This window comes from Bufo gargarizans, chromosome 5 (assembly GCF_014858855.1).
Source record: "Bufo gargarizans isolate SCDJY-AF-19 chromosome 5, ASM1485885v1, whole genome shotgun sequence".
Classification (NCBI taxonomy): Eukaryota; Metazoa; Chordata; class Amphibia; order Anura; family Bufonidae; genus Bufo; species Bufo gargarizans.
This window is the reverse complement of record NC_058084.1, coordinates 377091071-377103538: the sequence shown is the minus strand read 5'-3', so window position 1 is coordinate 377103538 and position 12468 is coordinate 377091071. Positions and strand designations below refer to the sequence as shown.

The 12468-nt window shown below is 43.3% G+C and overlaps 1 protein-coding gene across 1 annotated transcript in view; it reads left to right on the top strand.

The window, feature by feature from the left end:
• Positions 1-12156, top strand: part of TOPAZ1 (testis and ovary specific TOPAZ 1) — a 174919-nt gene extending 162763 nt beyond the window's left edge. The window contains exons 11-14 of the mRNA XM_044295534.1: positions 373-537; positions 1951-2154; positions 4276-4459; positions 11943-12156. Coding sequence (XP_044151469.1) covers positions 373-537; positions 1951-2154; positions 4276-4459; positions 11943-12156 — 767 coding nt within the window. The remainder of the gene's footprint in view (positions 1-372; positions 538-1950; positions 2155-4275; positions 4460-11942) is intronic.
• Positions 12157-12468: the final 312 nt, after the last annotated feature.

Sequence of the window (12468 nt, the reverse complement as noted above, 5' to 3'; positions counted from 1 at the left end):
TGGAAATATAAAAAAGTTATGGCTTAAGGAATATAGGGAAGAAAAATGAATAAAACCTCTGGTATCCTAAGGGTTAATGCACTTTATTTACCCCAAAAATTGTTCCTAAAAAACCTACAACTAATCCTGCAAAATAAAAAAAAATAAAGTTATGGCTGCTAGAATACAAAGGGGGCTTACTGTTCATTTTCCATTCATACACACATCTACAGTACATATGCTTGCACTTTGATATATAGAGTCAAACACTTACCCTCATATGTCCCAGTGCCTTACCAAACTTAATGTTTCTCAGACAGAAAAAAAAACCTTTTTACTGCAGCTGATATCTCGCTCTGCAATGCCTTAACTTCTCTCCTGTACTTGCTTTAGAGTCTGACTGGATAATTAACACTTCCATGTGGCCGTGTAACATGATGGATGTTTTGCACCGTCACAACTTGATGTGTTTATTGGTATGTGAAGCGCTGTCTAAGAGCATGTTCACCTTGTGCTTCGAGGTCCTCCAAAATCTGCCTGGATTCCAGGAGTCTCAAAGTAATTATATAATTATTCTAACTGTATTGTATTTACCATGAATCGGTGTAATAAGTAGTCCCACGTACACTCAAGGAATTATTTGATATGCAGAATTGGTGCTTTAGTGTACAAAATAAATGTCCATTGGGACAGAAGAGAACTTAATCATTCCAGCCTGTTGTACAAATGGCCAAGACTAGTGGGAATGATAGCTCATATTACCTTATATCCATCAGTTGACATACATGCGACATTTTCAGACGTTTCGGTTGGACCTGTTTCAATGAATCACTGTAAGCACAGCACCTCCTAGTTCTTGAAGTGCATTGTCCTTGCCTTGAATATTACCATGACCTGGTGGGCTACAACGTAACCTGAAATTTCCATGATATGGCACCTATCATCTGCTATGTGCTTATGCTTTAAAGGGCATCTGTCAGCAAATGTGTTCCTATGAAACTGGCTGACCTGTTACATGTGCTCTTCAGAGCTGAAGGCATTGTGTTCATAAGGGTGTGCGAATAGGGCCTAAGGCTACTTTCACATTAGCGTTTTTCTTTTCCAGCATAGAGTTTCGTCACAGGAGCTCTATACTGGAAAATAACTGATCCGTTATATCCCCATGCATTCTGAATGGAGAGTAATCCGTCCAGGATGCATCAGGATGTCTTCAGTTCAGTCATTTTGACTGATCAGGCAAAAGAGAAAACCGTACCATGCTACGGTTTTATCTCCGGCAAAAAAAAACTGAAGACTTGCCTGAATGCCGGATCCGGCATTTTTTTTTATAGGAATGTATTAGTGCCGGATCCGGCATTCAAAATACCAGAATGCCCGATCCGTCCTTACGGTCTGCGCATGCACAGACCTTTAAAAATGGATACCGGATCCGTTTTGCCTGATGACACCAGAAAAACGGATCCGGCATTGCAATGCATTTTTGACTGATCAGGCATTTTTCTGACTGATCAGGATCCTGATCAGTCTGAAAATGCCTGATCAGTCAGAAAAAATTACATGTATTTGCATACAAGTGTGAAAGTACCCTAAGGCTGGGTTCACACCTGAGCGTTTTACAGCGCGTTCCTACGCACTGTAAAACGCTCAACAGTCAAGAACCAATGATTCCCTATGGGAATGGTTCTCACCTGAGCGTTTTACAGCGCGTACGATCGCGCTGTAAAACGCCCGACGCCCCAAGAAGTACAGGAGCTTCTTTGGGGCGTCTTGTCGCGCGTTCCCGTACATAGACTTTCGGGCGTTCGCTTGTTCCGGAGCCACGATTGTAATCGCGCATACAGAGCGCTCCATCCCGTACGCTCAGGTGTGAACGCAACGTAAGACTCCAGTCTTTGAGACGGAGGGGGGGGGGGGCGGTTATTGTTAGTGCAATAAGTGTATTGATACAAGTTTTCTACTTGTCTTTTGCAGATGATGTCAATGTCTCGCAGTATGCTATGCTCTTTAATAAGGTCCTGAATACCTGTGTTGCAAACCGTAGTATTGGCATATCTGCATCCATTGTAGACTTCATGATTGTTAAGAAGATTCCAATAGACTACTTAAATCTCCAGGTATTAATAACCACCCTAGGACGCAGTAGTCTGTGGAATAAGACTAGGGACTATTATAAAAGTAAGTATTCAGTTGTGTCTTCTCAGTGTATGTTGGATGCATTCTTATTATACATGTGTGTAAGGAAATAACATAGAAATATGAAGTGCTGTCCTTTCTGCTACTAGAGTAAAAAAAAAAATATTGCTGTGAAGCCTAAGATCACTAATATGGTCGCAGTAAGGAGATTAGACGCCATACTACATAACAACCATCTACAACCCCACCACACTCCATCCCTGCAATTTCTCTGAACTAAATCCTAATATCTGTTTAGGAGGGCATTTCCCATTTGTTACAGCCATATTCTAGGTGTGCACCATGTAAGGTCTGAATTTAGTACTAGAGATTACTCTTATGGATGACTGGTATATCACCTGATTGGGTTCTTTATATGATCAGTCTTGTTACGGCCTTTACTACCATGTCTAGATCACATGAACGGGGTTTCCACTCACTTTATTAATATTCATGGTCTGGGCTATTTTCCTAATGGAGTCTGTCAGCTCCTAAATCACTGGTAAAGTAAGCAATACACCTTGTAGGGGACATGCACAGAATCACAAACATACCTTTCTTTTCAAATCTGCGCTTGAAATCCAGGGAAAATTCACTTATTTTAATACATTAAGATGCCAGTGCACCACCTCTCTCAGTATTGCGCCCCAGCACCTCACTTTCATGGTTCTGGAGGCAGCATCCCTGCCGGCTCAAAAATGTTGATCATGCACCCACAGATCTAGGTTCAGCACATGGGCAGAACAACCCTTGCTCCAATCGTGTCTGAAACGCATAAGCGGCAGTAAGTACATTTCTGTAGATGTATTATTGGATTATGTGGTCGTTACAGTAAAGCATGGGATTTCCTTTATCCTGAGCACTGGATTAATTGTGTTAAAGGGGTTGTCCAGCCTCGGGGCCAACAACCTGCATCATCCAGACCTTTGGCCTTGACCATAAAAAAGCAGGCTCACCTGCCTGCGGTCCACACTTCTTCTTTGCCCATGGAACCAGGAGGCGGCTGGGTCACGTGACTGCTGCTGCCAATCACAGGCCTCAGCAATCACATCCATCCACTTGAAGGGTACCTCACAGCTATGATGTAACGTTCAAGGCGATTTGACCGCTGAGGCCTGTGATTGGCCCCAGGGATCAGAGGGCCATGCCACTTCCTGCTTCTGCAGCAGCAGGACCTTGGACATGTGAGTCTGCTTTTTCATGTTCAGGCGCAAAGGTCCAGATGATAGGGGTGGTCATCTCCACAGCCAGGCAACCCCTTTAATTGCATGTAATTGATTTAGATGGGATTATTTGGGGTATTTAGAGTATTTTATCTTTATCTTTGTGCCTGTACTTTTCTGTATCAATTCTTCATGGTTTTCAAGATCTCTGCTTTTAGCAATTCAGTAAGAACGTTCATTGTTTTCTTTCAGTGACTAAAAGTCTGTCCTATCCATACATGAACACCATTAATTGACCAGGACAGATATTTATGGGCGTAAACAAAACAGGTCCCTATTGAATGCCTGCAAACAGAGATCTTGAAAACCATGAGGAACTCATACAGGAAATAACTTTTTGCTATACAAAGAATAACACTGTTGTTTATCATCGTATTTGTATGCAGCATTGGAAACTGAACATGCCAGATCCTGCACCAAAAACCATGTCAATGGTCCTGAATCCATTTTTTTAGGACACGAAAAACTGGACCCGGCGCCCATTGACTTACAATGGTTTTAGTTCCAAACCTGACATGTTCAGTTTCCCATGGTGCTCACAAAAACGCTGCTTGCAGTGGTTTCTTCATTTTCAATATAACACAACAGGATCCGTTCTGAACGGATGCAGCCGGTTGTATTATAATAACGGAAGCGTTTCGCTGGGGTTTTGAGATCCCATGCCGGATCTTAAAACCAGACAGCAAAAAGGCATATGTGAAAGAAGCCTTATCCTGTTGCGTCCCTACAGTATTTAACTGAGAACTATTGCGAGGACTGTCTGCCCTTAATTGTTTATAACCTCTAGACGCTGCAGAATTGTTCTAACATGCAGGGTGCAAGTAGTTACTAAATCAGACATGTCAGGAGAGGTGGCAGCTTCTCTTCAAATATTTCACTGGAATTGTTACATTTTGTTTAGGTGCCATGACATTGGGATTTTACCCACTTTTTGAAAGGAAAACAAATCCAAATATTCTGTACATTCCCTCCTTTATGTCAGAAGTAGAAATGCTAATGACCATCGAACAGTTCATGGTATTAAATGCTAGCAGCATTCGGTTGCAAGGCGGATGCAACCAAAGTCCTCAGATTGTCCTGAAAAGGTTAGTAGGAATCTTCATTACCAAATTGCTTCATCTTCATCTGCTAGACATCACATTACTCCAGATCATATGTTGACTGTTGTAATACTCAAAATTAACTTTTCATTTCAATGCAGTTACACCAGAAATCCGGCTTGGTTTTATTCATAAATGTATATTTTTGTGTTTTTAAATGGGTAACCTCTTTTTGATATATATATTTTATTATTTTTGTTCAGTCTCTCAAAGTACCCCATCTATTAAAAAAAAAAAGCTTATTTTAAGGTCATTGACTTTAACCCCTTAGTGACCACCAATATGCCTTTTTACAGTGGTCACAACTGGGCTTTAGGCTGGGCTGCAGTAAAAAAAAAAAAGCTTTCATGCAGCGGAGAGCGGGGCAGGGCTGTAACATTAGAGCCGCGCTCCTGCTCGAACAGACCTCAGGAGTGATGATATGGGCTGTTTAACCCCTGAAATGCCGTTACAAGAGACAACTCCCTCTGTCTCCCATCAGCACCCCGCAAATGAGATTGTGGGGTGCCAAAGTCAGTGCAGGCCAAGGCCTGGTAAGGGCCCCAGGCCTGCTTCTAGTGTATCCCAGCCACGAGCATGTTCAATCTGGGAAACACGCTGCATGTGATGGCTGCATTTCCCAAACTGAATATTATTCCTATAACCCATAATCACAGCACATTGAAAACAATCCTTTAGGTAATTAGAGCAATACAGTTCAGAGTACCAGCCGGTACCTCTACACAATACTTTTTGGGGACATTTAGACAGATGGGAGGTAGGGCAATAGGGAAGCGGGGGGGGGGGGGGGGCGGCCTATGTCTGGCTACACTTCCCTGCAAAATATTGTGTATAGGTCTGGACTGTGTTGGTGGTCTTCTTACCTATAAAATTGGTTTCTTTATTGATATATTGAAAGTTAAAGGGGTTACCCCGTGACTAATGTAAAAAAAAAAAAAATCAAAGACCAGACATATAGGACATGACAATCTTTCATAATGCCGTGTGTACAGCACAGTACACCTTCGGTCAGGAAAGAACTCACAGTATCATAAGTCACTATGATGCTATGAGTTCAGATTAGAGGAGCAGTGTTAAAGAAAATGCAGCCACCACAGAGTGTTTCCTGGACTGAAGACACTTGTGTGAAATTAGTCTAATACACTGAATGCTGATATAATACACTGCAATATTTCTGTCAGTATTTCTCTGGCAGAGCCTACTAGGCTGCCATAGATGGTGGGCCTGGAGGCCATGATTAGGCCTTTGACTGCCATAGTGTTTGCGCTGATGGAAAGGGGGGATGTGATAGCGCGGTCAGTCATTCTTACAAACCACTTAGATGTCATAGCTGCTGTTGACCACACCATGTAAAGGCTTAAACAGTCGGGATCAGCATTGCCTCTGAACTCGGCACTAAGGCAATGCATTAGAGGGGTTTTTTTTTGTACAGTTTACACTAAAATATTATCTGCTATTTAACATACAGCACTTATTACCAGAGACACTCAGCTTGTAAAACTGCCATGAAAACAGGTGTGCTTGGCTTAGGGTTTAGAGGCATTTTTTTTAAATCAGATCATTTTTTATTTTTCATATTCAAGAAAGAACAAAAGAAAATATAGCAATTAAACATACGACAGTATGAATGTACATGTCCAAAAAGTAAAAGTGGAATCCAGTCCATCCAAGAAATGAACTAAGAGGTAGCATTTCGCCGTGAGCGTCGTGATGACGTGAGCAACGCGTCTCGCTCTCCCTCTTCGCTAGCCTCCTCCCTCCACGCTTCTGCGCCGAAACAGCTGATGCCCTGAATGCGGTGATGCCGTGACTCTGTGCGGCTCACCTTCCTCTCTGCTGGCTCGGCTATCGGCCGCTCCGTCTGCTGCTGGCTGGGGCTGCTGTCGGTGTGTGTTCTCCAGGTCTGCGGTTCTGGCCGGTCCTGAGGATCTCCTGGTTTTCTCCTTCGGCGGTCTCTGCTTCTCTGCCCTGGTGTGCGGCGCTTGCCTCGAGTCAGCTGCTCCTTGGCATGCTTGTTGCCTGCCCTCTACTGGTGATTTGTGGGACTTCACCCTTTCATCTTTCCCTACTGCCTCCTCTTTGTTGGTCCGGGTCTTTATTCTGTGGCTAGAGGCAGGCATCTGGATTCGTGGATTTTTTAGGCCCATTTACTATCCGGGCGACCAGCAACTTACTATCAGTGACCTGCAAAAGATTCCTTGCCTCCTCTTTTTTTGGCCGGCCCTGGACTTTCTGCCTGGTTTGTGGCGTATACTGGGACTGCGAGCGCACTGGACACGTGAGAATATTGTTACCCGTTACTTGTGACTTTATTTTTGCTTTGTTGAGCTCCCTGCTAAACTGGAGCAGAATTTTTTCTGGTCTTGCCCCTTTCCCCTCGTGTAGCTTGGTAAGGAGGGGATAGAGGGTTGATAAAGAAAGGGAAAGGGAGAAAAAGGGGAAGAAAGAGGATAAGAGGAGGAAAAAAAGAAAAAGAGGGGAGAAAGGAAGGGGGGGGGAGGGAAGAAAATGGCCTCAAAACGACGGTCGGTGGATTCCGCTGCAGTAAAGATGGTGTCTAAGACTCCCGAGAATAGAATTGATAAGTTTTTGAAATCACCCCTCCCAAATGATAAGAATACAGCTAAAACAAAATTGTCTGCCAATCTGAAGAAACCCGCGAAAATTCCCCAAACTGATGAATTATCTGATGATGAATCAGTAGAGGCAGGTCAGGAGGCAGGCGAGGAAAGTCTCTCTGCACAACTGCAAGCCGCACAAATGCGAACTGAATATGACCCTTCAGTTTTGAATAAAATCTTGTGTGCCGTGGAAAACAATGGCACCTTAGTGCAAGGGATGTCTACTCAGTTGGGTTCAGTGCAGAGCGATATTTCCTTAATAAGAGAAGTTCTAGTAAATATCCGGGACCGAGTTCATAATGTGGAAAAAACTGTTGACTCCTTGCAAACTGATATAGATATTTTAAAATCTAAAACCGTGCTGCTAGCCTCAGAAAACCAATCACTACAAAATAAGCTGGAGGATCTGGAAAATAGGGCAAGGCGAAATAATGTTCGTATAATTGGTTTTCCAGAAGGAGTTGAAGGCCGACAGCTAGAGGAACAACTTAAAGATGTGGTCTTGAACAATCTTGGTAGTGATTATTTTTCCTCTATGTTTCAAATAGAAAGAGCTCACCGAATACCAGGAGGGAAACCTATCCCAGGGAGGCCGCCGCAAGCAATTTTAATGAAATTATTATTGTCTGCCGATAGAGATATGATATTGAGAAGAGCAAGAGAGTGCACACCTATTGAATATCAGGGCACTAAACTGCTTTTTTTTCCCAGACTTTGCCCGGCAGACTCAGAAAAAAAGAAGAAACTTTATAGAGATAAAGAAACGCTTGGCGTCTAAGGACATTAAATATTCGCTACAATATCTAGCAAAACTAAGAGTGATTTATAACGGGACTTCCCAATTTTTTGAAAAACCACAACAAGTGCTAGATTGGATGGAGCAAGTGGGCATATGAAATTGTGCAATACCATTATGGAGGGGAGGTGGGGTTAGGGTAAGGGAGAATGGCCGGAGGTTAGAGGTTCGCTGACCAGATCGGGCGGACCAATGGAGAGGGGAGGGGGGAACCCACCTTGCAGGTATGGGGCTGTGTTTTTTTTTTTGTTTGTTTTTTCGTTGCAGTGAAGGATGTCCACTAGAATTGTAACTTGGAATATCAGAGGGCTTGGGGAAAGGGTCAAAAGACAAGCTATTATGGATGCTTTAAAGAGATACCTTCCAGCAATTATTTGCATGGTAGAAACTCATCTCACTAAAGAAACCGTGTTCCGCTTGATAACGGGATGGTATTCCCAATCTTATCATTCCACTTTTAGTAGTTCCTCTAGGGGTGTCTCAGTTCTGATTCATAATTCTGTGGACTTCACCCTCATAGAATCTTATATAGATGACCAGGGTAGGTTTATCTTTTTGCATGGTAAGCTGCATGGTTGCAGCTACATCCTCGCTTTCTTTTATATACCTCCGCCTTTCTCAATGTACCCACTGATCCAGGTAACACGTTTCTCTGAAGGGAGATCAGAATGCCAGCTAGTTCTGATGGGGGACTTTAATGCGGTCATGGACCCCAATAAAGATAGATTCACACTAGATGCAGAACGGGTGAGGAATGTATGTAATTCCCCGCTGTCACAGTTCTGTTCGGAGGTTGGACTGGTGGATATATGGGAATATCTTGGCGGAGGAAAGAGAGTATACTCTTGTGTTAGCAGGGGTGGTAGAGCAATGTCTAGGATCGATTTAGCATTTACCAATGAGAGTAATTTGAGTAATATCCAGAAGATACGATATGGGGTAAGAACAGTTTCGGACCATTCACCCGTACTGGTTAAGGTTTGCACTGGGAAGAATAAGGATAATAGGGGGTTAGGATTTAGGCTGAATCCATACTGGCTTACTATTATGGATAACCTTCAGTCCATTAAATCCCTGATGTCCTCCTTTTGGGAAGTGAATCTTCCCTCTGCTAACATCAATGTAGTATGGGATGCCTTGAAAGCATATCTGAGGGGGGTCTTTATAAGCAAGATTGCTGCAGCAAAGAGAACATTTTAAAAAAAAGAGGAGGAACTGGCCAAGGCTGCTGCAGGTACAACTGAGCGATTTACCAGTCAACCTACTGAGTATAACAGGGAAGAGATGCAGAAGGCCAGCTGTTCCTTGAAGAACTATATAATAATTTTCGGAATCTGGACGTCCTGGTAGGCTTTTAGCTAGGATAATCACACAACAAGACAAGAAAAATCAATCTATTGTCTCGATTCGCAATATAGTGGGGGAAATTATAACAGACCCAGAAGGAATTAGGGACACCTTTTTACAATACTTTACTCAGATATATAGTCCCTCTTCTGGCTTGTCACCCGACCCGGCGACGCGGTTCCTGGAGAGGATTCCACTTTCTACCTTAAATGAAGCCCAAATAGAATATCTGGAAGAGGAGCTATCTCTTTCGGAGCTCCAGGAGGCTTTGGGATCTGTCTCGGGGAATTTGTCGCCAGGGATGGATGGCCTTCCATACGAGGTTTATCGTAAGTATAGCGATGTGATTCTTCCTCAGCTGCTAGAGGTTTTTTCCCAGGCAATACAGGGAGGGAGCCTACCTTGCTCTATGATGGAGGTTCTTATTGTTCTAATTCCTTAAAAGGACAAAGACCCGATAGAAATGAGTTCTTATAGACCAATTTCGTTATTAAATACAGACGCTAAGTTACTATCAAAAGTTTTGGCTAGGAGGCTTTCACGGGTCATATCCACTATTATCCACCCAGACCAAAATGGCTTCATGCCAAAAAGGGGTACCCATCATAACCTGCATAGGCTATTTATGAATATTCAGTCCCCGGGATGTGGTACCCGCTCCATCCTGTCGTTGGACGCCACTAAAGCCTTCGACAGGGTGGAGTGGACCTTTCTTTGGGAGGTGATGAAAAAAATGGGCTTTGGCCCTAGATTTATGGCGATGGTTCAGTTATTATATATCTCCCCAGTTGCTAGGATCAGGATTAACGATACGATCACAGAGAGCTTTACCCTAGGAAGATCTTATTAGTCCGGTTTTTCTGTATGCATTGTAATTGGCGAAGGATGTGAAGTTACTCTAGGAACGCTGGAGGATGGCGGGACCCTCCGGCATTGAACAATGGCCAAAGTTTTTGTCAAATCAGGGCACTGCGCTCTGTGGGCGGGGACCCGGGGCTCGGGACCCTGGGCGGCCCGGGGGCCGGGTGCGACCCGAAATGCGGTTCTCTCTGTCTGATATGTGGTTTGACTGTAGGCAGTGATACGATACATGTTGCATGGGTGCCATTAGGGGACAGGGCCGGTCTCTGGTGGTGTTTCTGTCCACATTCCTTTTAAATGCCGGTGATTGCCGAGTGATACTCGACCTGAGTCCCCTTGCACCTGAGATACTGGTGTGATTGTATGCGAGGTACGGTTAAGCTGGGCACTAACTTTCAATCTTAACTATCTGGGGATGAGGCAGCAAAATATGCATGTGGGTTTTTTTTTTTTCTCAACCGCGGTAGAAGATGCTGGACCCCCCAGGTTGCCTCAAGAAATGTTTCCGATCAAAGATCGCTGTAAGCCCGCTATGCATGGTTAATTTGAGCACCAGGTGAATGGATCTAAGATTGTTAATCCTGCAGTTTCTTCACCCATATTCGGGAGGGCACACGTGGGGTGTGCGCTCGCTCCCTGGTGGCCGCCCGGGCCGCGGCCCCCGATCTCTGCCCTTAAAAAAAAAAAAAAAAGAGGTAGCATGTTGGCATGTACATATAATACATCAAAACATATCCCCTCCCCCAAGTCACACCAGTGCAGGGTTTAGAGACATTTAGTGAGAAACCTGAAATAACATCTCTCCTCTGCACAGACGCTGGCAATATGTGATATATACTTTTCTTGCGATAGCCCCTTTAAACATTTTGTACTTTTTTAAAGTCTCAATAGGGTACGTGAACTTCTAAGGCTAACTTCACACGAGCATGTCCAACCCATTAGACATGCCCCATGTGATGGCTCATTTACTGGACTGAATACTGCTCCTCTAGCCCGAAGTCACAGCACACATTGCAGTGAGTACAGCACTGTAGACCTTCAATCAAATAGGAACTTAAGCATCATACGTCACTATGATGCTGTGAGTTCAGGTTATTGGCGCAGTGTTTGGTCCAGGAAATACAGCAATCGGACGAAGCGTGTTTCCCATATTGAACACACTTGTGTGAAATGAATCTGATACATGGATTGCTGATATAATGAACTGCAATTCTTCTGTCAGTACCGTAATTCTCTGGCAGGGCCAGGAGACCCGTTCCATTTGCCGTATTTCTCCGACATTGCTCCTCTGACCTGAACCCACATCATTATTATGACTTATAGCATTATGTGAGTACAGTATAGCAGACCCAAGGTTAGATAGGAACTCACAGCATCATAAGTCATTACGATGGTGTGCGTTCAGGAAATGTGTCTGTCACATGGAGTTTGTCTCCTGGACTAAAAACGCTTGTGTGAAATGAACCTAAAGGGCACGACCCGATAGTATGGCTAGCCACATGCGACCAAGCTATCGCAGCCAATGGCCACATGATTTGACTGCAGATTGTGCAGCCATTGGCTACTGCTGGTGGACATTGATTGGTGGCATGCAGCCTGCCACGCCGCTAAGTGGGACTTTTGACTCTGTTCTTGACCAGTTGATTATGGTTATTGGCTTCATGAGAAGTCATATGGCTGACTAAAGGTATAAGTGTGGAGCACAGTCAGCTCAGCTTATGAGTGCGAACCTAGTTGCACGTAAGAGTTCAGTAAAATATTTTTATATTGGGCCTGCTTTTTTTCCATTGTAGCAAGGTAGATATTAAAAATAAAAAAATTCTTCCATTTATTTTCTTTATAGAATGGAACAGGACAATGCCAAGAGCAAAGACAGCTATCATGCTTCAGCAGAAAGGTTATTTGAGGCGAGCAGGTTATCGAACCCCAGACTTTTCATAAAGCACATGACAGTCAATAACAAGAATGAAGAAGTATACACTCTCGACAGCAACTCTGCTCTTAAATGGCTGAATGAAAATATGAAGTGGGCCGGTAGTGTTTGGTATTTTCATTAGTGGCGATCTAGAAGTAGGTCGTACTAAAGTATAAATATTATGTGTATATAATTATTTCACAGCAGTTAAATAATCATTGTTAAATAATAAAGGAAATAAAACAAAACCATAGAAAGTTCCTCTTTATAGGTTTAATTTGGGTTTTTAGTAGCCTTTTATTTGTTGTGGTTGTGACTGGTTCATACGTTATAAGAGATATCTTAGAAAAAGCCACGTTTAAATAAATCTGAAGATATTTGAAGAATGTTGTTTGTGTTCTGCTTTCTATTCATGGTATAACTTAATAAACAATTATTTGGCAAGTGTGCCAGT